Below are 23494 nucleotides of genomic sequence, written 5' to 3' on the forward strand. Positions count from 1 at the left end.
TTCGTTCTCTATTTTCCTTAAAAGGCTGTGCATCCACCTATGCTCCCCAGTGTGGTGGGATATCAGAACCCATAAAAGACACTGCATTTTTCAAATAGAATATTTTAATACTTTACATCCTTCCATGCTGTTAGTCCCAAGTAATGACTTCTTTCTGGGGAGTGCTTTCAGTGGTTACTACTTTAATGTACAAGATAGTAAATGAAATATCACAGTGGGAATAAATGGTTAAGGATGATATTGGCTAAAATACTTGTTTATTTGGCAAGTCCAGTTTCATCTTGAAATCTGTGACAAGAAAAGCATCAAGATTGAATCATAAGAGTTTACATAACTAGTGGGAGTAGGATTGTGTGGTGTTTTTTCTTACCTCTACATTTCAATTTCATATAAACCATAATATCATTATGATTTTTTTTTCTTTAGTCTAAACAAACTAGTAGAATTATGAGGCACAAAAAGTAACCTTTCTGGGTTTAGCTTTTTTATTTTTCCCTTTTTTTTTACCTGAAGTTTATAGCTACAGATGTATATATTGAAGATACTCAGCTATCCTATACTTTATCAAGAAGTTGATCAAGGGACAATTTTTTGCTACCCTTACTGGAGATTTTCCACATGTATAAAATCACAGAGACATAAATATATGAATATATAATTTTTTTTTACTTCTTACAATATCACTTAAAATTAAAAATCATATCAGTAAAAACAAACTGGTATTCTGTTTTTATTAGTGGAACTCAGATTTCATCCAAATATGTCCAAGATACTGTTGAAAAGCTGTTTTTTTTATATGAACACACTCAAATCACTTGGGATTTCACTGGATTTTGGTTTATTTTGTTTTGTTTTATGATGGCACTCTATTTTTCAAAGACATTGACTTTTTCCTGACACTTCTAATTATACCTTTCTATGTAAGATAAACCATGATCCTTAAACCATCCAGTCAAACCTCTTAGAGCAGAATTATATATGGTTCCCAGAAGAAAACAGCTGAAAACACTAAAGCTAGATGGACAGATAGATTAATTATTACATTAACTTCAAATATTTTTTTTTTTTTTTCATACTAATATGACTTTGGGAAATGGAGAATCTATCATATCAAGTATTTGCCAGGTGACATACAAGGTATCATGTTATTTGTCTGTTAGACCAGAAAATGTTCTTCTAAATCTTAATAATTAATTATTAATCTTAATAAAAGAAACTTCTGTCTTCATACTTGGAAAGATTTTACAAGATACTCGGATCTTGTCTATGCACAAGATGCTCATATAATTTTCTTCTATATTAAGTATTCTTAGTGTATCATTAACAACCTGTGGACATCAACAGGTGTGTGGATGCTGTCCATTCATAGAATGGATTGCCTTTTGGAAACATAACTCTCAAAGTTTTGAATTTTTCCAATTGGTATGGAACCCAGGGCTGAATCAGTGAAAATAATCTTTTCCTTCCTATCAATAGTCTCAAGGTCTTACTGACCATTTATTGTAAAACCATATAAAAAATGTAAATAAATTCAAAATGTTCTTTAGACTTCTAGTTTTCTATGTTGTATTTATCTCTGTATTTTTGTAAAAACCCTATTCTACTGAATGAATAATATTTTTATTTTAAAGACAAGTCTTTAACAGGCAACTCAATAGAAGTTAACTGCCTTGTCATTTAAAAACAGTGGTAGCTGTGATAGCTTCACTCATTAACTTGTTTTTCGTTGTTCATCTGTTTTTTGTTAAATTTCAGATCACATCGATTTTGAACAGTGAAATCAGATTGGCCTTTAACTTTTAGGCTCAAATTCATATTCCATTAAGCAGGTATAACATAGTTTTGTTCATGCAATAGTAAGTTAGAGATGAAAGAGGCAGGGGGACTAGGAAATCCCCAAAGAGAAAAGCAATAAAGTTTGTACTGTCTTATTCTTTAAAATTTTTAAAAAATATATGAATTCAATTAGCTTATTTTTATAACTTCAAAACTATGTGTATTTTCAAGGTACTGGATTTCTTTTTTTTTTTCTTTTTTGGTCCAGAGCTAGTTTTAGGAAAGCAATTAAAGATTTAAAGTACAGAGAGAAGTGTTAATCATAGTTACATCATAGCTTGCTATTGTACAATACACTTTTCTCACTGTAAGACCAAACCGCCCCCCCTCCAAATACATATTACTTATTTTAAAAAGAGACAACTGAAAGAAACTTGCTAATCCTGTAAACGGACTTGTTAAACTGTAAAAAAAAATTAATGTAGCAATAGCTAGTTTGCATGCAAATATCTCTGAACTGCCTTGTAAATTTTAGCCCAATGTTTGAAGTTTTTTTCATAACTGAGAAATATGAGATTTTAAGTAGAGTATGTTATGTAAGTTCTTCCCACCTCCCAGGATTTGGTAAATCTAAGTAAGGAGGCCTATCATGAATGTCAGTCAGTATGCCTTAATAAAGATTCAGTTTGAAATACTTCTACTGAAAACCTGCTTGGACATGTCTTGTGTCCTTCCGCATCATGTGCTTCTCCTTACATGATCAGTTCATAGTAATTGCTGTGAGGGAAGCAGATCTGATCAGGATGGACAAACAATGTTGTGTTAAGTAAAACTACTTTCACTTATTTTGATTGAACTTTAGATCTATATGAATTAATAGTAATTGTTAGATATATGTTGTCTTATTTCTAAGTTTAGTGAACCACATACAGAAATGCCTGACTTCTTTCAAAGTAATTCTTTGTATGCCAGTGTCAGCTAAAGATTTTCTTATACACCCAAAATAGATTTGTGATCTTTATATTATATTGTTTGAAAAATCATCAACATGTATCCTGCTAGTGGAACTTCAAGATAAAGTTTAATCTTATATTTAAGACTGAATCAAAGTATTTTCCCTACTCTTGGTACGTAACACTTCTTTTTTTATGCGATTGACACTTCATACTCAACTATACATTGTTTTCATCTTGCCTCTCTAAGTTTTATCAAAATTGCATGCATTCATTTTGCAATTGAGACAGAAAAAAAAAAAAAATCTGTTTCTATCTCTCATCCCCTTATCTCATTTACCATTCTTTAAATAAATAATTTTATAGTTGATTCATATGTTGCTTAAGCTTTTTATTATTGCTTTTAAGGGGAGGCTTTCAGAAGATAGGTTTGAATACCTGGCTTGCATCTCATTATGCTGAATTAGGATGCATAATTCATGACCATATATTAGTTGTGATATATGGAAACAAATAGTTTTAACATTGTCCTGATAAAAAAATAATTTAGTAATTTCTTAGATGACTGAGTTTGTGTGTGAGAGACAATAAGCTAAACAAAATCAACGATGTACCAGGAAATCCTTCAGATATTTACAGTATAAGCTTTTCTGTGTCCCAAGAGATCAAAAGAAAAATATGTGGGTGGTACACTTACCTACTTCTCATCTTGAGGCTTACCAAAGTGGTTGTCAGCGAAAGATCTGTATTGAGCCAATCGGGTATCCAGTATTAAGCACAATGCATGATCTTTGTCCCCTTGGTAACAGTTGTGTTTAGCAGAACACAAAATGTGTTGCTCTAAATCATTGCTCTAATTGGCACCTTTGTTGACAGTCTCAAAAGAAAGGTCAAGATGTGGTTAGGCGTGGGACTGATGTACTGTCTTACTCACAGCTGCAGCCTCCTTAGATGAATGCAATAATTTATTGAGCAGGCATTTGCTTTTTAAATTCGATGGATATTTTTGAAAATTCCATGAGTAGATACTATTTGCATTTAATCTTTTGGTTTTTAATTCTTTTTCTTTTATACTTTGCTACAGATAGCGTGCTTACTGCATTAAATCTAGGTGAGAAAAAAGGAAAGTGACTTTTTTGCCAAGCTAGTGCAAAAATTCCTGTAACCCAGTCACTTAATAAATTTGCTTACTGTTGACAGGCACTGCTTTATGCAGTGGAATGTTAACACCACCTAGACCAAGCTAATTTGGGTGTTTGAAAAAAGTACATATTAGAACACCTGAGTTTAAAATGTCTATTCCATATATAGTCATATTCTATGAGATGTAGGCACTCAAAGAGGGTGATTCAGAGTCCTAAATTAGTTGACTAAAGTTAGACAGTGTGAATACCTCCTACAGTAGCAATATGTTGTAGAGGGACAGAAAGCAGGCAAGTGAAGACAGAAAGGGAGGAGTGGAGTGATAAGGACAATAACTGAAGTAAGCCTGTAGTGAACTTTAGAAAATATTAGAAATTATTAGGAGGTTTTGACACAAGGAAGATAATTTTTCTTGTTGCAGCACATGTTCTAAACCAATAAGCTTCTTCATAGGTAACTGTTACAATAGTGTGGGTATGACACTTTCAGATGTGACTATCTGTACCTCCATTTTTTATATCTGCATTACAATTGTTCCTGCAGTCCCCAGTCAATACTGGAGGATTAAAGTACAGATATAAATAATTCCTTCTTTGAAGAGTTTACAGGAAAAACAGGATTCATAGGTGAAGAACAGGAAGGCAAAGGGGAGACGAAAGAATGAAATTACCTGTTTAAAGTCATGAAGGATAGTAATTCTTTCTTACTGTAGTATGGACTACAATATATAATCCCTTACAATTTCCATGTGTGAAAGTATTTATAATACACAACTTCTAGAAATTACTTTGCATTTTAAGAAATCTGACTTTACTAAACGAGAAAGTATTTATACTCATGAGTAATGGTGCCACAGTAAGCAGTCTCATCTACATTTATAAGGGTTGGGTAGAGTTCTTGAAAATGTAGTACTTTCACAGTATTTATGGGTTTTATTGTTTTTTATTGTATTCCCTATTTTATTAAAATAATTCATTTAGGCTGTAGCCACCTTTTAAAAAAGAAATCAAGAATTCTGCGTTCATCTGTATGTAAATGTATTAGCTTATTAGTCACTGTACAAAAGGATGACAAATTTCAATTTTTCATCCTCAAAACCAAAGGTTACTAAAGGACAACATCCTACAGGTCTCAGACTTTTATTTTTTTTTTTTTTTTTTTTTTTTTTTTTAAATTTGTATTTAACATCTACTTAGAAGACTTTTTTGGCATTTCATGGGATTGCTACAAAATTTTCATGTCATGCATGGCCATTACTCTGCACATACATACTAATGCTTTGTACCTGTACTTTTACCTATCTACTTATCTATCCATTACCTTGTGTTGTGTAGGATAAAAACATTTGATATGTAATCATCTATTGAGATCTGTGTACCTCTGACAAATTTCCCATTAGAAACTGTCATTATTAGGCATGTTAAAGTAAGTGCACAATAAAAAATAAAAAGTATCATTGTTTGGGAAGAAATGGCAAGCAAATTCTTCTGTTAAAATCAGCAGAGTTGTTATTTCCCTTGCTCTTCTCTTTGATGGACTTTCAGTTTGCTGACTCATTGTAAATTGACTCTGTTGATACAGTTGTGGAAGTTCATATGCTTAGTCTTGGTAAAACTACTACACGAGTCACCAGTTGTAGATTCAGGGTTTCCAACTGTAATAGCTAAAAGTACAGATGGTCTGATATCAATCTATTTCTAGTGTTTTTTTTTTACAAAAAGTGCACTATTTTGGTCTAGAGCAATATTTTCTGATCGTATGTGGATTCCCTAAATTGTATGGTATTTTAGATTTAGGGTTGGATTTGACATGGGCCATCTGTTGAAGACATAATATATATATAACTGTATATATTATACTGTGGATTCAATTTAGCATCTAATACCAGGTATTATAAGTCTGTTTGATCTTACTGTATAGGAGGCTTCAGTTGTATACCTGTTTAGTAGCAGATAAGTGCAAATTTCAGCTTGCATTCTTTTATTTGATAATGTTCAAGAAAAATATTTAGGCTTGTTGCCTTTTGCCTGAAATTAATTTATATGGCCATTTATCCTATTCAGCAAGAACATGTGGGTTTTAATTAGCTACAGAAAAGCCCAGTCTGTATTTGATGCCTGATGGCTATAGCTGCCTTTAGATAGGCTCATAAATTTTGTCGCTTAATAGAGAGAAAGTGAACTAACACCTATTGCTGTGTCATGTATTTAGCTATGTGAGCTTTATAACTACTAATTATTGTGATTTTTACAGTTCTGAAAAATATCCTTTAACATTTAAAAAATGTTAAAGAATTAGAAAAAAAATAAGACTTGCTTCTTATTGTACCTATCACTTTATCGTTCTTTCCTTGCCTAATGTTCTATACTTTCTTGGGTCATTTTCATAGATTGTTCAGATATTTGGATTAAGAATGTATCCTTGGATAACAACTACTGCAATCAGTCATAACTTTCTTTGTTCTTGGGTAAAGAGATAAACCCTTTCATTCCACCACTATCAAATTTCTCTTTGCTGTGGAGCATAAGCCAGACACTGAATGCATCTGTAGCATGGGACTTACCAACCCTGCAAATGTCATGGAGCACATTCTCAACATGATGCAAGTTTTGTATTTTGGCAACAGAAAGACATTTCCTATACTCCTCTTGTTGGAGTCCTGATAAACCTAGACAGGAAATAGGACACGCAGACCAGGCAGCATATGGAGTCGTGTTCTAAGAGTGTTTAGATTCGGGTGAAACACTCTGAACTACTTATGCTTTTCTGGATTTTCTTCTCTCTTACAACATCCATTACAATACATTACAATACAAACATTAAGCATATTTCTTTTGCTTGCTTAGGTACACATTTTTGCTTAAAAGTCTTAAGATTTTTTGCATGTCTGAATTACAGAGCAGCATATACCTCAAAAATGGCTAAAGCAATTGGCTTCTCTTAGCAGCTGAAATTGTGTTTAAAATCCCCTTAAATTTGAATCTGTCTTCCTTACCACCACCAAAGATTTGAAAATAAAGAAGAAAACTACTTATGAAACAAAAGTGGTTGTTTTATTATAATGAAGGGGGGAAAAAAAAAAAAAAAGTGTTTTACCTGTCAGCAGAATAATTAAAAGCTGGTTGTGCTTGACCCCAGCAGGCAGCTCAGCCCCACATGGTCACTTGATCACTCTCCCACAGTGGGATAGGTGAAGTGAATTGGAAGGGTTAAAGTAAGAAAACTGGTAGATTGGGATAAATTCAGTTTCATAGGAAAGCAAAAGCTTCCTATGAAACACAAGCAAAGCAAAACAAGGAATTTATTCATCACATCCTGTGGGCGGGCAGGTGTTCAGCCATCTCCAGGCAAACAGGGCTCCATTATGTGTCACATGGGACTTGGAAAAACAAGTGTCATCACTCTGAAAGTCCCCCTTTCCTTCTTCTACCCCCAGCTTTATATGCTGAGCATGACAACATGTGGTATGAAAGATCACTTCAGTTAATTTGGGGTCAGGTGTCTCAGCTGTGTCCCCTCCTAACTTCTTCTGTACCCCCAGGCTCATTGGTAGGGTGGGGTGGTGGCAGAAGCAGAGGTCTTAAAGCTGTGCAAGCACTGCTTAGAAATATCTAAGACATGTAGGTGTTATCAACAGTGTTTTGGTCAGAAATCCATAACATAGGACCGTACTGTCTACTGTGAGTACATGTGACTCTATCCCAGCCAAATATATACAAAACTAAATTCAGATATTAATTATTTTATTTATTTCTTTAACCCAATGTATTCTTCATATAAATACATAGCATAATAGCTTCAAAGCTAGTTTCTGTTCTTGGATCCAGTCATGTACACTTCAGGAGAGATCACTAAGTTATTATCCTCATGGAGTGAAAGAAAAAAATATTTTTGTTTCATATTTTTTTACTTCACATTTTAAATAAAAAAAATAAATATCTCTATAAATATGTAGTTTCTGTTATAAACTGTGACTGCTTCTCTGAGGCTATGATACATTTCCTTGGGTCACCTAAAGACAGATAGGATTAGATTTAGCATAGCTCACCTTTGGTTTTTTGTCATTTTTTACTAGTAGCAAGCTCATCTCATTGCTTGTGTTTCCATGCAACCATATGTTTATGTGAAGTCACATTTCACTTTTTGATGAATAAAGTCCTTCTAATTTCCTCTCACATCAGTTGTAGGACTCATAAGTGAGGTGCAAGTGTCATGTAGTTAGACCAAGAATATAATATATTTAGAACTTATCAGCATAATTATGTGTTATGTTCATTATTCAGGATTTATCAGCCCAATTGTGTGTTTTATTTTGTCATTCACTTTTCTTTATAGTGTTTACATGCTGAGAATTTTCTTCCTGGCTTTCTGGAAGAATGCCAGACTCCAAGGAAGTTTCTCTTCCTCTTCCTTTTTACCTTCTTATTCAAATGCTCTTGTGTATTCAGCAAGAGGATGCCAGCTGTGTGAATTCAAGCAGCAGGGAATGCAGGAGAAGACAATTTTAGAACAACTTGCTACTTTCTGTGGTTTTGCACATTGCTTATTGGAACCTGTTGTTCATGTTCTGGAATGTGTGGCAGTGTGAGATGGACAGCTATTGAACACCAACATTTTAGAATTCTGGAAAAAAAAGCATGCCATGCATTTTTCTTTTGCTAGACAATGTGAGGAAGGGCAGTTTTCTGGCCACTTAAACAGCCATTTGCAATCATTTAGTTTAGTGTCTATGGAAATACATAGTGCAGCTCAACTATGCTGTGAAAGCCTTTCAGTGCCTGAGTGTAAGTGTTGAGCTGTCCTGCCTTATGTAAGCCAAATGTTTTCGAAATGGAGCTGCTTGCAGAAGTCTTGTCTCTGGAGAGATGTGCCAGGACAGGGGCATATCGGTTTTGACTTAAGAACTTGTAACCATTTTTCCTAGCCAGATTAAATATTACTAATGACAGCAGTTCTACAGGGAAACACAAGTGAACATTCTGTAGATAACTGTACAGGAGGGAGAGAATATATCTTCTCCCTGCCTGTTGTTTTCAAAGTCTAGTCTTAGAAAATTAAAGGACAGGAGAAAAATAAATTATTAATACTGCTCATGAAATTTTAAACGTACAAACATATCTTGAAATATAGTAGCAGGAGGGTGATAAACCCACACCCTTTGCACTTTTTTTTCAGTAGTGGACATGTTTGTGCAACAGCACTCAAGCACAGCTTCTTACTGCAGGTGCTTTTACCATTTTGGGAGTTCACTGCCCTTGTTTTGTTAGCCTCAGCAGTTTGAAAGTGTTGGCTCACCCGCAGTGCTTGCAAATATATCACTGTCCATGCTGCCTTTGCTTTTTGTATTTACTGGTGTCTTACACTTCAGGGTTCCCAATGCCCTTGAGAAGCTGTGATCATTTTTTACATCTGTAAGAGTGCCAATTCATTTATTAAGACAGAGTCTGCGAGGCCCGGATAAATTTATTCTATCTAACATTTAATAAAACATTAAATTAAAAATGTGACTTATGCAGTGACATAGTCAGCATTATCTTTCCAAGGTTTATATTTGAGTGTTGCAAGGCCCCACCTCTCCAGAAGGTAAAGTGCTATCAATCTAGCTCTGAGGTGACAAGGCCACTGATGTTTTTCTGTAGTGGTTATTTAATAATTAATTTTTCATTGCTAGTCTGTTCAATAAATGGATTGCAACATTTAAGACCAGTTTAATAGGTTTACAGATCCCTTATAAATTCCAACAATGATAATAGTTAATAGGAGAATAATGAGTTTGTGCTCAAAGATCTCAAAATCAATCAAGCAAATTAAATCTGACCTAGGCTGTGGATGCTGTATTGTTTTTTCTGTTTGTTTGTGTATTTGTTTGTGGATTTTTTTTCTATGAAACATAACCTGTGAGGATAAATCTATATGATAATTTGTTGAATTTCTTAGTGTTTCACTTGTCATATTAATTTAAGTCTTTAATCTGAGAATGTGGAACGCATATGAAGTGGCATATTAAATCAATATTATGTTGCAAACGATGTCTCCAAAGAGGGTGCCATTGTGTAGGGGAATGCAATAATAGGAATAATAAAAAGAATTTTTTTCTTGATCCTTCCACATATATTAGTACAATTCTGTTTATCAATTTAAAAAAACCCAACAAAACAAAAAACATATACCTCTGCTTGTAAATGCAAGACTTTTCATTGGGCTTTATCACATACTCGAAATACAAAGTAAAAAAAAAAGTCCAGATTGGGAAGCCGTGCCAGTTACTATGAAGATTTGAGAGCATCAGCCCTACAAAGAAGGAGTCTATTGCTTAGCAGGGGTTTGCTTGACATTTAAAATAGATGGTTCTTGGTCTCATTAGAGTTCATGGTAGTCAGAGGTAACCTCATTAAGAAAGTTAATAAAGGAGGAAGGTACTTTTGGTTTATCTTCTTGCTTTATGTCTCACCCAGAGCCTGATTTTCCACTTTCCTTCAAAATTTTCTGTATAATCACTTGAGCTGGGCTGATTCTGTCATTTCACAGCCATTTACCCAGCTCTTTATTATTGCACACATAGCACACTGGAAAGGGATTCAAAGCACTGTTATTCATTCCTGGCTCTGAAATTATCTTGCTAAACATCCATTCACTTCATTACCCATTTTGTACATTTGTAAAATACAAACCAAGATGATGACCTCAGTAAAGTGTATGAATTAAAAATGCTGGATAAGAACATAGTATGTGAGATTCACAACATCAGGAAATTGGGACATTCATTTTTCCAGTGCTTTGGGATCTGACTTGTGATCTTTTCTTATTAGTTCTTTTTTAAAGGAATTCTGCTTAGACAGGACATTATCAAAAAAAAAAAAAAAAAAATGATATAACCTGAAAAACAAGTGAAAGAGGAAGGAGAACTCCACACAACAACCACATCTCTTAGAAAACAACCTTGGGTAATACCAAAAATTTAAACCAACCCCAGGCAACCAATACTGCGTGTGACACATCAAGGTATTTCCTTAGCCTTCTTGACATAAACCAAGGCCATCACCTCTCAAGCTTGCAGACAGCAGTGTAGCAAGGAAGCATTGCCTGGGCAGCAGTTAGCTATGGATGCTACTCCAGTTTTTTTCTGAACAACTTCTAGACAGAGCATAGGCTGTGTATCTGGATGAAGGTGGAGAAAAGAAGATAAGGGCTTGGGAAAATCAGTTGTGTTGGTTATTGCAGTTAGAAAGAAAATGAATGTGTAATGTTATGTTGTACTGCTAAGCTCTAGAGAGAGGGTGGGAGGATATTGTAGCAAAATATAAGAGAAAAGCTTGGTCATGAGGGTATCACAAGATTATAAAAAGTGGAGAAAAGCTGGTAAACCTCCATTGCTACTAGAATTAATTATTTAGCCTTGATTAGTGAGGACTACATGTACTTAGAACAGATACTACCTTTCATTAACTGGTAATAGCCTGTTTCCAATACCTGATTATTAGTTCCTATTGATGTTGATATCTATTCTGAAAAAAGTAGGTATTTCAGTACTGTAAGTTGATCAGGTGCTGCAGGCTGGATTTGCCATGCTGCAACCCATCAGTATCACCTACTTTTATTGCAATATTTGCCATTTTAAAATTTGGATTCACAATAATAGAATCATACTGTAGTTTGGATTGGAAGGAACCTTTAAAGGTCATCCAGTCTAACCCCCTGCAATGAGCAGGGACATCTTCAACTAGAACAGGCTGCTCAGAGACCTGTCCATGCTGACCCTGAATGTTTCCAGAGATGAGGCATCTATCAACTCTGTGGGCAATCTGTGACTACTTACCATGTGACAGGAGACATTGGTGACCCATTTCTGAACACCATTTCAGTGCCTGGCAATGGCCATTTTTACCAATGGTGAACACTCACCACTGAGAAGCAATGGGCACTGACTAGTGAATGCAGATTGCACTTACTGCATAGCAGCTCACCAGCAGGGTATAGTCTGTGTAAGCTCTTATTTTGGGGCAAGGAGATGCAGAATGCTGTTACTGCTTCTTTCCAGCTATAGGTCCATAAGTAGTTTCTAAAGTGAGTTTGTGACTCAGGTGATAAGCAGTGATAGTTTACTAGTGAAGTATGTAGTGACTTCAGATAAAAAGCCTGGGGCTGAGGCGGGAGAAGATAGGAAATGTAGCAGGAAAATGGGATTACCATAGTTAGAAGAGAGAATCAGGTAGCAATTTTTTTTTTTTTTTTTTTTTTTGCTAAGACAGAAAATAAACAGATTTTTGAAGTAGGAGAGAGGAAAGGAGATAGGAAAAGGGATTACAGAATGGAAATTTTAGATTGGAATTTTAAGTGGCTCACCCCTTCTTTTTGCTCATGCACTGTCTTTTAGTCTAACAAATGTCATGATATTGCTGTGGCTGAAATCCACTTAATATTTGGTCTCTGAATACCAACCATGCAATATCAGTGAAGTCATTCCTGAAACCTAGTGGGAGACTCAAACTTAGTTCATATGGGCCTACAGATCAGTCACTAAATCCCAAGGAATGTTATTTTCTAAAGGGTGGGAGGAGCATTGGTGGGTGGCTTGAGTGAAGTAAAGTATTAAGAATAGATATGATAATGAGATTTGTCCTTGATGTACAATAAGTGCACAGAAAGAATAGCAACAGCAAACCTATGAAGATGGAAATATATAAGGGGAAATCAGAACATTTAGCAACTATTCATTCTCATAGAAAGAGTACGAAAATTTATTAAAAGTAGTACCATACTGATGCCTCCATATAGGCAAATGGAAGAGTATAGTAATTTGTTTAGTGTTTTTTTGACTCTATTTTATGGGGTCAGCAATAACACTGCAAATACTGCAGTGATGCAGAATGATAATGTGCAAATGTTTTCATGAATTAGTGGCCCTTTAAAATGTGTCCTGATGCCAAGCAGGCATTTATTACACTAGTCCTTACTATTGAGGAGAATTTCACTTGGTGCGTAAAATATCCTTTTGTAGGCTAAAATAAATTTTGAAGAGGGAATGATTAGAAATACAAAAAATTGTACTTCCTTACCTGTTAGAAGTGAAATGAAATAGCTCTTAAGAAATCAGCAAGGTGTGAGTTTTATTTAAATTGTACACTCAGCTTATTCCTATTCTCCAGGTATGTAACTCATATATAAAACCAACATTATCTCAATTACAATGTCATCACCTTTAACTCTCATTCTCTGGGATCTAGTTATTTCTATGAATTTGGGAGTAAAAAATCCTGTTCCTTGCACTCTGCCCAACAGCTCTTTGGTTTGGGAGAGTGCAAAGATCTGAAACCTTTGTTGCTGTCTACTGAGAATCTTTCTTTAGCCTATCCAAAGTCCATTTTGTATTTTCTGTAGTACTTTCAGCCTGATATAATTGTAACCTTCTAGAAATTGGCATTAATATTCGTTCATTTAGGGTATGGGATCTTATGTCACTCCTAAATACCTCTTACGATTGGCCATGCTATTTAAAAGCCTGAGCTTGTTAATAAAGTATGGTATGTGACTTGTCAATTCGTTCTATTTTAGATTTATGAAAAATACCTTTTTAATTCTACTGTATTGTAACATCTGAGAAATGATGACTTAAAGACAACCACTACATATTTCTGCAGAAAATGCTTTGAAGACATGCTTTTACAAAAATATTAAGTTTTAAGCAGACAAAATAACTCTTCTAACTCCATATAAATTATTTATTTTTTGCTAGTGCTACTTTCAGAGGACTCTGAAAGTGTTTAAATGTCCACGTAATAAATTTGGTGTGTGTGCCTCGCTTTAAACTTGGGATCAACACAACACTTTTTTAGTGTTTGTTGGTTTTTTTTGTTTTTTTTTGTTTTTCTTTTGTTTTTTTAATAATGTGTTTCCAAATAAAATGCAGTAGTTACTTAGGTTTTTGCTTACTGACTGAATTCCTTAATTTTCAGGCCATGTCATGGAGGATCAGAGTGGTTGTTCCTCAGGGTTCTTTTTTAACAGTAGACAGTATCAGAGGGAAACCCAGTGAACAATGAAAAGCTCCAAAATGGAAACATAGCAGCATTTCCACTGAAACTATTTTTATCCCATATTTCTAGTAGATAAGTTATGTACCAGAAAGCTTATTTTATTAAAAAAAAATATAATATATATATGTATATGCACACTGTCTGGTGTAGCAGTCAATGGTCTTGTTATTCATATAAATACCTAAAGCTCCTTAGAATCTGGCTGGGCTATTAGTTTCAGTGACATCTTGAGGGAAAATGATAAAACATGTTTCCCAACACCAACTTTCTCCTTTCCTGGGAATAAGTTACTTGTTATTGTGAGAAGGTAGTCACTGTGGTCTTCTGTCTCTGATAGACCTGACCAAATAATTTCCTGCCAAAGTGGCCAGCTTCTTATTCCCTGGGGGAGAAAAAAAAATGTGTTTTTTCCTCTCCACTCTATTAATAGTGTTTAGATTCTAAATGGATTGGTCTTGAGGAATTGAATTCATACCTGCTGAAAGCACCATCTCAGGCTTGATTCAATCAGCCATATAGATCATTTATGGACCATGGGCAGCCTCAGGGCAATGCTTCTTCAAAAATAAGTAAGAAAGTATGATTTGAACTCTCTATAAATCCACATCAGACTTATAACAGGTGGGTTGAAGTAAAAGTAATTTAGAAAAAAGATTAGTGTTCCTTTCAGGAATATGCAGATTAATGAAGTAATTAGGACAGAGGGCCAGATCCTCAGGGCGCTGTAAATCATCATCACTTAGCTGAAGTTACTGAAGCTATGCAGATTTATAACACCTACAGAATTGATCCAGTAGCAAATCCTTAGTGATAATGTTGGTGTCTTCTCCTGGTAATAGAGCTACAGACATCCAGGATGACAGTTGGTTTGAGGGGCAAGTTCAGAATTCAGATAAAAGACAACATTCATATTTAGAGCATAGAGAATGTAAGGGGAACTTAAGACTGCAGAAGACCTTCTGGAGTTTCTGTGTTCAGTTCCTTTTTACTGCTGCAAGCAATGACATCTTATCATGCCATTCAGATTTTTTCTTAGAAACAAAAAGTGGTTGGTTGAGGCAGGATGGTATTTTAAGCACACACAGCATTACTCTGAAAAACAAATTGAATAGAACTTTTATCACATGCTGCACTCTGGTTTCTTTTATGATCATTTTTTCATCTTTCATTTGAAAAAGGAAGAAAATTGTACATTAAAAAGGTAGTTATGGGGGATGTGCTGTGTGTATTTTTGGGATGGATATAGATGGCTATGTTTCTAGAACAGGTAGCATTGAGGAACATGATAGAAAGGCACAGTAAGTTGATTTGGTGCTTTGTAGAGCAGTATGAGGCTTCACTTATCTTACCACCTGAGGTGACTGTTCTTCTGGGAATGGTCAGCACACCCCAGTTCTCTGTGCTGTGTCTACTGAGCGAGGAGTTTGGTCTGCCTAACCTTTAGTGCTGGCAGCAAGATGCAAAGCCAGAAGGACAACAGCTTGGCTTACAAATAGCATGCTGAGTCTGCAAAGACCAGATAGATTGAAAGACTGTCTATTGACTTGTAAATTCAGGAAATTTGATACTGAATCCTGTGGTGTACTGAAAATGCAAAAGTGCTCTGTACTGTTTATGAATGCAATTTACAGAATAGGATTGCACTTTGGATGAAAATCAGCTTTTTACGCAGAAGTTCTGAACAAACTCTGCAAATTTTTGATTAGTAATGAAGTGTAACCTCAGCTCCACAAACATTTGAAATTGTGTGTCATTGTTTTTAGCTGGAGATTTTTGCTTGCTTCAGATACCAGAGGAGTGCATCTGTGACAATGTGGTGTACAAGAGGGAAGATGTGAGAGAAGAAGGAAAGGGAAGGCTTTTTTGATCTTCCAAAATGCTGTTCCTGATTACTGATAGGGAACATAATATGGATAAGTACTTGGTGTTATTCCCTAAACTCAATCTTTTTTATTTGAATTTTTCCAAAATTCCATATTTCCAGAGAAGAATGAAAATGACCATTTTTCTGAGAATCATGTTATGGTATTTCTAGATGTACTTTTTTTCTGACTAGCTTTGAGAGCCTCTGATGTTTTTCAGATTCATTTAAGGTGCCATCAAATCTTTTCAAGGCAATGTATACAAAAAGTGACTGTCATGAAACACCAATAAAAGTTATCTAGCTTTTTGTCTTTCCAAACCTGCATATTCTTATTTTCCTTATCAAATACAGCATATTGTGAATGAGAGCTGCTTTATTTATTCAACTAAATGGTTTTGAAACAATAAGAATAACAAAAGATTTCCATGGGTGTTTTGCTGGAAAACTGTTATTTGCTCCTCCTAAGAAAACATTGGCTCTCCTGCAGAGGTGTAGTTACATTTCAAATATGGAGCTAAATCATATCAACAGGATTAAAGGTAAAGATAGCCTGTCTATGGTGAACAGGTTAAAATATCTTAATATTTAACTGGTGAGTTATGGGGACGTGGCTTCAGGGTTTTCTTCTTGTTTTGGTTTTTTTTTTTTGGGTATTTTACAGGGGAAAGGTATTTTTGCTGTTGTTTGCTTTTTTCTTGATTTGTTTTTAGAAACAGGCCAAAAAATTCAGGCCATGAAGAAGTCCATACAAATACCTGGTAAATCAAGAGTTTGAGACAGGATGCTGTCACTTGCAGGAATAACATAAATTCAGATGATATTTTAAGAATCAGTAGTAGTGCATGTGTTCACTGGCTTAGTATTCTTGAGGTAGTTGCACGAGAGGAGACAAACTCATCCAAGTCTTTAGGAAAATGGCAGTGTGAAGGAGCTTCAGATGAACATGGGCTAATTTTGTACAGTGCTACTACTTCCACTCCCATTTGCATTCATCACTATTCAAAAATAGTTGGGGGATGAATTGCATAGTTTTTTAAGGAGCTCACATGTATAAAAATACAATTTGGATGATGAAATCTCAATTTTAGAAACTTTTTGTTAGCTTTGTTAGCTATAGTGTTTAATGGGAAATGATACATGTTAAATCAGCAGCAACACCAATACCCAACAGTTATTTTAGTATATTGCCCAAAAAAGGGCACTTTTTAGACATACTATGCAATAGAAATGATTGAGTCAAAATGACTACACTAAGAAAAATGACATTAAATTGCTAAGCTTGACTTTTTCATAGATATGTGCATATTCTCATTATTATAGACTACTAGAAACTCCAATTTCATAGTAGTTGCACCAATGTGAAGCTGTCCTGGTCTGCTGGATGACATACAAAGTGTCCTCAATTCCCCTGGCTAGTACCCATCAGTGGGAGTCTGTCTGTGGATGTGCTTCTGTCTGTGCTTGATGCCACGCAAGACAAGAGCTGAAAAAGACCCACAGTACTTCTTCAGTGATACAGAAGTTTTGATACTGCAGACACCAAGAATTCTTTTTAAACAGCACAATTCAATGTATGTATGAAAAATCTAAGATTCTCTGTTCAATTGCATTGTGATTATCTTGATTTAAAAAGAAAAAACTGAATTAGGCAGTACAACACTGGTGGTATACATGGCCTTAAGGACATTGAAAAAGAGTTGAACAATTCAAAACCTCAAGAAGAATTAAATTACGGTAACCAAAAAAAAAAACCCAAAAACCAGAGCAAAAGAAGATGAAACTCATTGACTCCACAACTTAAAAGAATGTGCTCTTGTAGATATTTGAATTTAATACCATGTTTAGTAGGAGATTTAGAGCAAGTTATTTGATGGAGTCAGTATAGTAAATGTTGATATTAAAAAGATGAAGGAAAATAAAAATCTGAAAGACTCTTTACACAGACTAAGTTTTCATTAGATCCTTTCTTTTTTATACTTTGTTGCAATTTACGATGTTTCTTTTAAAAGATAGCAATGAGCAGTTCTGAAAAAGGCTTGTATTTTGCATTGATCTGGCCTCTGCATTTTTTCTCAGGTGTATGTTTGCAAAGACAGCATTCATCCCAATTTTTGGGAGCTGCTGGACACTGGATAGGAGGAGAGAGGGAAGAGGAAATTTATAATAAATGATGGGACTCGCCACATAACAGTCTTGAAATTTGCTGGGCAGAGCAGGGAGCAGAGCAACAATAAACAAACAAACCAATTGTAGGAAAAGGTTGCTCTATTTTTTCCTGTTATTTTTCTTCCCTAAGGGACAGTCACTTCTGTGACATTGTTTGTAATAGGCAAGCTATTGTAAGCTAGCTGATCTGAGAGAAAGAATAAGGAAGACACACAGCAGGACAGAGAGAGATTTTTCTGTAGTCTTTTCTTATTTTCTCATTTCTGGTACATTCTGAGATTTTTTCCGATGTTATGTATCTGGTTTTCCAAATTAATCTCTAATATAACTCAGTATAGAGAAAAAAAAATAGATGAAAAGGAAAAATTAAAAATTCATATTTTGAATTGCCTGTAAAGATCACCTGAAAGAAAGGAAATCAGCAGGTTTGCTTCCAAACCATTGCTGAATCAAGGCTTGTCATAGTCAAAAAAGAAATAAAATAAAATAACTTATTAGAGATGCTATGCAAAATTTTCCAGATGGCAGAGCCTCAGGAACTTTTAGCCTGATTACAAGCAGTATGAATAACTGACTCTGATGACTACCAAGACAGCAGCCACCATGTTTGGTGTCCTTACCTCATAATCAAGTGGGTTTGTTGTAGATGTTAATGGAAAACAGGCAGACTTACTGCCACAGCCAGTGCTTTGGGACATTTTAGGTTTTCCACAGGGAACAGACTACTGAAGGAATTTTTTTTCTTTGATTAATGGATTTTCACCTGAGTCTTTGGGATGGGTGTCAGGCTATTACCTTGGCATCTATCCTCAAAAATCCATTCTGTGCCAGCCATTTTGGTCCTATGTACAGTGCATGAGTTAATCAGGAGCAACCAGGCATATCTGACAAGCACAATAGCAAGCATGTTAACTTGGAAGGTGTTTTCAGCCTGTGGCATTTAGATATTTTGACAGTGTACAGGCAACTTTTTTGAAGTACCTTATGTAATGCACAGTGGGAACAGTGATGGTATAGACATTTAGTAGGGAAATATCTAGGATAATGACACATACAGTTGAGTAACTGGGTCCAAAAATGCTTCTGACAAAACCTAACATATCACAGTGTATGGATAGAATGAATATTCTAAGAATAGGACTGTGGAGTCAGAATGCATGTGGATATCTCTCTTTCCATAGATGCTGGATTTAGGGAAATTTTCTCAGTTATGCTCTCACTGGACCTGACCTTTTTAAGTCTGAAGCATACCTAAAATTCCAAATTCTTCTACCTCCCTGTGCACTACCTCCAGTAATTTCATAAGGGCAAGCAGCTTTCTGACAGGCATTTGAAGTAGCAAGGTTATTTACCTTAGCTGTATATATGACATCTAAACCATTAAATTAAGGACGGATTTTATGTATTTTCTTAGAAATGTAATTACATCTTTATTTAGATATAGTCTGACAATTAACGTGACTGAAAATGCAGGATGATTTTATATGATTTGCAGTTAGACAATCCAATGAGTTAGCTAGGGGACAGCAATAGCTTCTCCATTTTTTTTGTGTAGCATATTAGAATGAATTTGTGGCTTCAAGCCTTTTCCAGCCATCTACAAACAGCAATTTTCATTCACTATGATTAGGATTGAATTTGATATGAGGTCAGCAGCTAACTCACTAAGTACCTTGATGTCCCTTTAGTGTCTTATTGCAACACTAATTTCTGTCCTTTTTATCTTTGGTCCTATCAGCTGAGCTCACATCTTTGTTCTGTGTATGTGTAGAGGCTTTTCCACTACTTTGTGTTTTTATTTATTCAACAGTACTCCCTTTTGTATGTATCTATGTATGTCTATAAATGCATCTTTCTATTTGCAAACATCAGATACTTGTGGGGTAATACTTTGTACATTAACTGTCATTTTGTCTCCTGAGGATAAAGATAATTCATCCCATGGAAGAGCTGAGCTGAGGTCACACAGGTGTGTGTATACATCTGTGTTAAATTGCTTAATACTTAGAAGGGATTCAGAGCCTTTTCTGCAACTTCTGTGTAGCCTCAAGAGTGTAACTGACTTGTGACAAACTTGAAATTAATGTTTTACAGAGAATTTTTCAAATTGACTTTCAATTTGAATTCCAAATTGGATCAGGGTCATACCAATTTTTTTTTTTTCCCCTGCACTTTGTATTTTTAAAATATTTTGAAAGTTAGGAATGAAATTTATAAAAGGTTGACATCAAGAGGGAAATTTGTCATGATATAATTTTATCATACTTTACTAGTCAATCTATATTTCATACATTTTTTTTCTCTGTATGTCATAACATTTTTCACCGTATGAATATGCATTACACTTATTCTTCCAGTTTATTTTATTATAGCTTGTGATGTTCAAAGGAAAATTTTGAGTATTCAAAATTTATTGTCTAGGCATTTTTTTGTACATAAGATAGTCTTACTGAAGTAATTAGCTGTACTTTGTTTAAAGGTAATTGTTGTTCTTTCTTATTATATATATCTATTATTATATTAATGGAAATAATTTAGATTATTGAACCTGATAATTCTTTGGGTGAGTTCACAGCAAGGGCGCTTTGGACTGAATAAAAAGTTGCAAAACTTTAGTCAATAAACCAATTAACATGTCAACAGTGTATACTATTAGGCAGTGATGCAATGCTGGAAATACAGCAGTCTTTAATGTTTGATCTTGAAGAGGAATAAGATATTACTCTCTTTTTTTTTAATCAGTGCTTTTTTAAAAAAATTATGTGAGTAGTGGAAAGTAAGAGCAAGTTTCTTCAAATTATTCTTTCAAATTAATCACTTTTGAACAGGTCCTAGCTTAAAAAAATAACAACAACAAAGATAAACAATGATAATAGTGTAATTTAAGAGATTGCTTTAGCTTCTTAAAAGGCAATTTGTTTAGGAAATTAAATGCCTATTATAATATTCTGAGTGCTATCAATGGAATTAAGTGAGGTTTTTATTTTCAGGAAATGATAAACTGTGTTACAGACTATGCCACACCCTGCAGTTTCTCTCCCCCCTTGTTTTAAGATTAAGAGCCTCAAGTATCATTAACAATCAAGACAGGCTTTCCTACAGGAACAGTATCATTACAAATAAGTAGCTTAGCACTCTGTGCACGTTAATGCACAGAACAAATCCTAGCACTGATTTGCGAGCTCTAAAACCCATTAGAACACAGGCCCCAGAAGGGGCAAATCACTGAAATGTACTAATTATCGGTCAGGCTCTTCAGAAAGACTTTGGGTCAATGCCAGGCATTTTTAACATTTTCAGTAAGTTTAGACTGAGTTTTCTGTTTGGTTCCTTCTAAGAAACTTGTAGGTAGAGAATTTGTTTCATGCATGCATATTGAAACCTTATGGATTTATGAGAGGTTTTGTGCTAAAAGCAAATCCTTATTTAGTGAGTTCCAGAGTATTGCTGGGATAGGAAGGGCTATCACAATGTGCCATTTCTGAAACGTAACTTCAGCCTGTGCTTGGGTCTTGAACCTGGCCCAGGTTGTATCACCTTTGTTATTTGCCTGTCTGTTGTTGAGGAGCTGAAAAGCAAGCAGCGTAGAATAATAAAGGAGTAAATGTTTATGCCGATGTCATGCCTGGTGCACGGCTGACTGTCTGGGGTGGGAAGCTTCGCTGTGAAAAATGGACAACATGTGAATTTATGGCTCTGTCAGGTCATTCTCATGTCTAAGGGAATGGGTATAGTGGTTATCGACCAGCAGAGAATTTATATCTGGGATTGACTATCGTTTTTCAGTACAATGGATTGTTTCTCACATGTCTCATAAATAATGTTCCGCTTTTCATTCAAACTGATGAGTATACCAAAAAGTTGTATTTTCTGCTTTCTTTCTGCTTGGTGTTCAAACAATGATGACATCTTGCCACTTTCTTCTGCTGCTTTTGTATCTATGAGGCCTGAGAGAGAAAAGAAGATAAACAGCTAAACAGCTGTAGAAGTGCCTACTTGCCTTTTTTTTTTTTTAAGCAGTTAGAAACCATCTTTAACGGATGTGTACTGACACTGTCTCTCATCCTGGCTGAGTTTGTGGAGATGGGAATGGTTCTCTACACTTTGGCATCTTAGGCTGAAAATGTTCCAGGAAGGTGGTAGAAACTGAAGCTTCCACTAAGTAAATGGGATGTTCATTGGCTTTGGTGAAACTTAATGTATGTTTACAGTACAGGAGAGGCTGGCAGGGAATTTAAAGCACATATTCCTTCAAATAAGCTATTCATTCATGTAGGAGCTGAAAAAAGCAACCACTCATGGTCAGGTAAGTTTGTTCTATCTAACTAGAATAAATCCATCATTTACCCTTTTGGTGAGAGGACCACAGTCCTATACCACACTTTCTTTCAGTTGTGTTTGTGGAAGCAGGGGAGAGTGAAAGAAGGCAGGGTACTTCAAATAATAATAAAAATTTGTTGTAGGCTTTCCCAGCCTACATTCTTCATATTTGAGCAGGCTGAACACGGGAATTGGTGGGAAACATTGACCAAAAAACTTATGGCTTTCTAAGTTTCCCATGGAAATCAGATGCCAGTATTAGGGATATATAGCCTCTTGTGGTGTGACTATCCTTCAGTCCTCTTCAGAGCCAAAATAGCATTCACTCCTTTTCTCTGCTCACCATGTTGGACCCCAGAGCTGTCTGCCCACTTAGTGCTTGTCTAGCAACTGTGTACTTTGGCAGGCCACAGTGAGAACAATACTGCAGCTTAGTTCCCAATTTAGCTTGAAGTGAGCCAGCTTTGCTTTTGCTAGTAGTGTAGGCACAGGAAGTGTGATGGCAGCTGTTTGCTGAAGTACTTAGAATCTCCTGGATTGGTCAGTCCTTAATGGACTGATATAATGGATACACTCTCACATCAAATGTGAGTGGCAGGAGCTGTTGTACAGTTTACACCAGAGTGGTAATAGGTCTCCTGGGGATCTGCAACTTGCAGTATGCTCAAAGCTGGACATGATTTCTTTTTTTTTTTTTTTCAGGGGAAGGGATTGGTTTTGTTTTGTTTGGCTTTGGGAGGCTTTGTGTGTTTGGTTGATTGGTTGGTTTTTTTGGGGTGTTGTGTTTCTTTTGGCTTTCCCTTCAGCTTTGTTCTCACTCAGAACAAAGGTGTACCCATTCTTAAAACACAAACTATACCCTATTTTGTTCCTTTCAGGGAGAAAATTCCTTTCTACTAATTTCTAATGCTTTACCTGTACTAATATAAAAATGGAAGTACTGCATGGGTTTATGTTACAATGCATTCCTTTTCATAATAAGAGCAATTTTGATTTAGAAAGGCCTGAACTGGATAAACAAATAGTTTTTTCTTAATATTTATTTTGGTTTATTTTAGTATTCTTCAGCTGTGTTTTAACTGCTGTATATTAATTTGGATTTTTTTTTCCCCCCTGTGTCTTTGTGAAGGCAGATTGTGGTTGCAGTAGTAGTAGATCACCAATCAACACTAAAATATTTTGCCTGGATTTGGAAGTCTTAATATCAGGGTTAAAGGGTATTTGGATTAGGTTTGGTT

At 35.2% G+C, this 23494-nt stretch overlaps 1 protein-coding gene across 5 annotated transcripts in view; it reads left to right on the forward strand.

The window, feature by feature from the left end:
• PCDH9 (protocadherin 9) overlaps positions 1 to 23494 on the forward strand; it is a 664361-nt gene that overhangs the window by 178137 nt on the left and 462730 nt on the right. For 2 of the 5 annotated variants that reach the window (XM_058846551.1, XM_058846579.1), the window contains exon 3: positions 16510 to 16528. The exons of the other annotated variants lie outside the window; for them this stretch is intronic. In XM_058846551.1, coding sequence (XP_058702534.1) covers positions 16510 to 16528 — 19 coding nt within the window. The remainder of the gene's footprint in view (positions 1 to 16509; positions 16529 to 23494) is intronic. 5 annotated transcript variants of the gene reach the window in all.

The sequence above is a fragment of the Poecile atricapillus genome, chromosome 1 (genome assembly GCF_030490865.1).
Source record: "Poecile atricapillus isolate bPoeAtr1 chromosome 1, bPoeAtr1.hap1, whole genome shotgun sequence".
NCBI lineage: Eukaryota > Metazoa > Chordata > Aves > Passeriformes > Paridae > Poecile > Poecile atricapillus.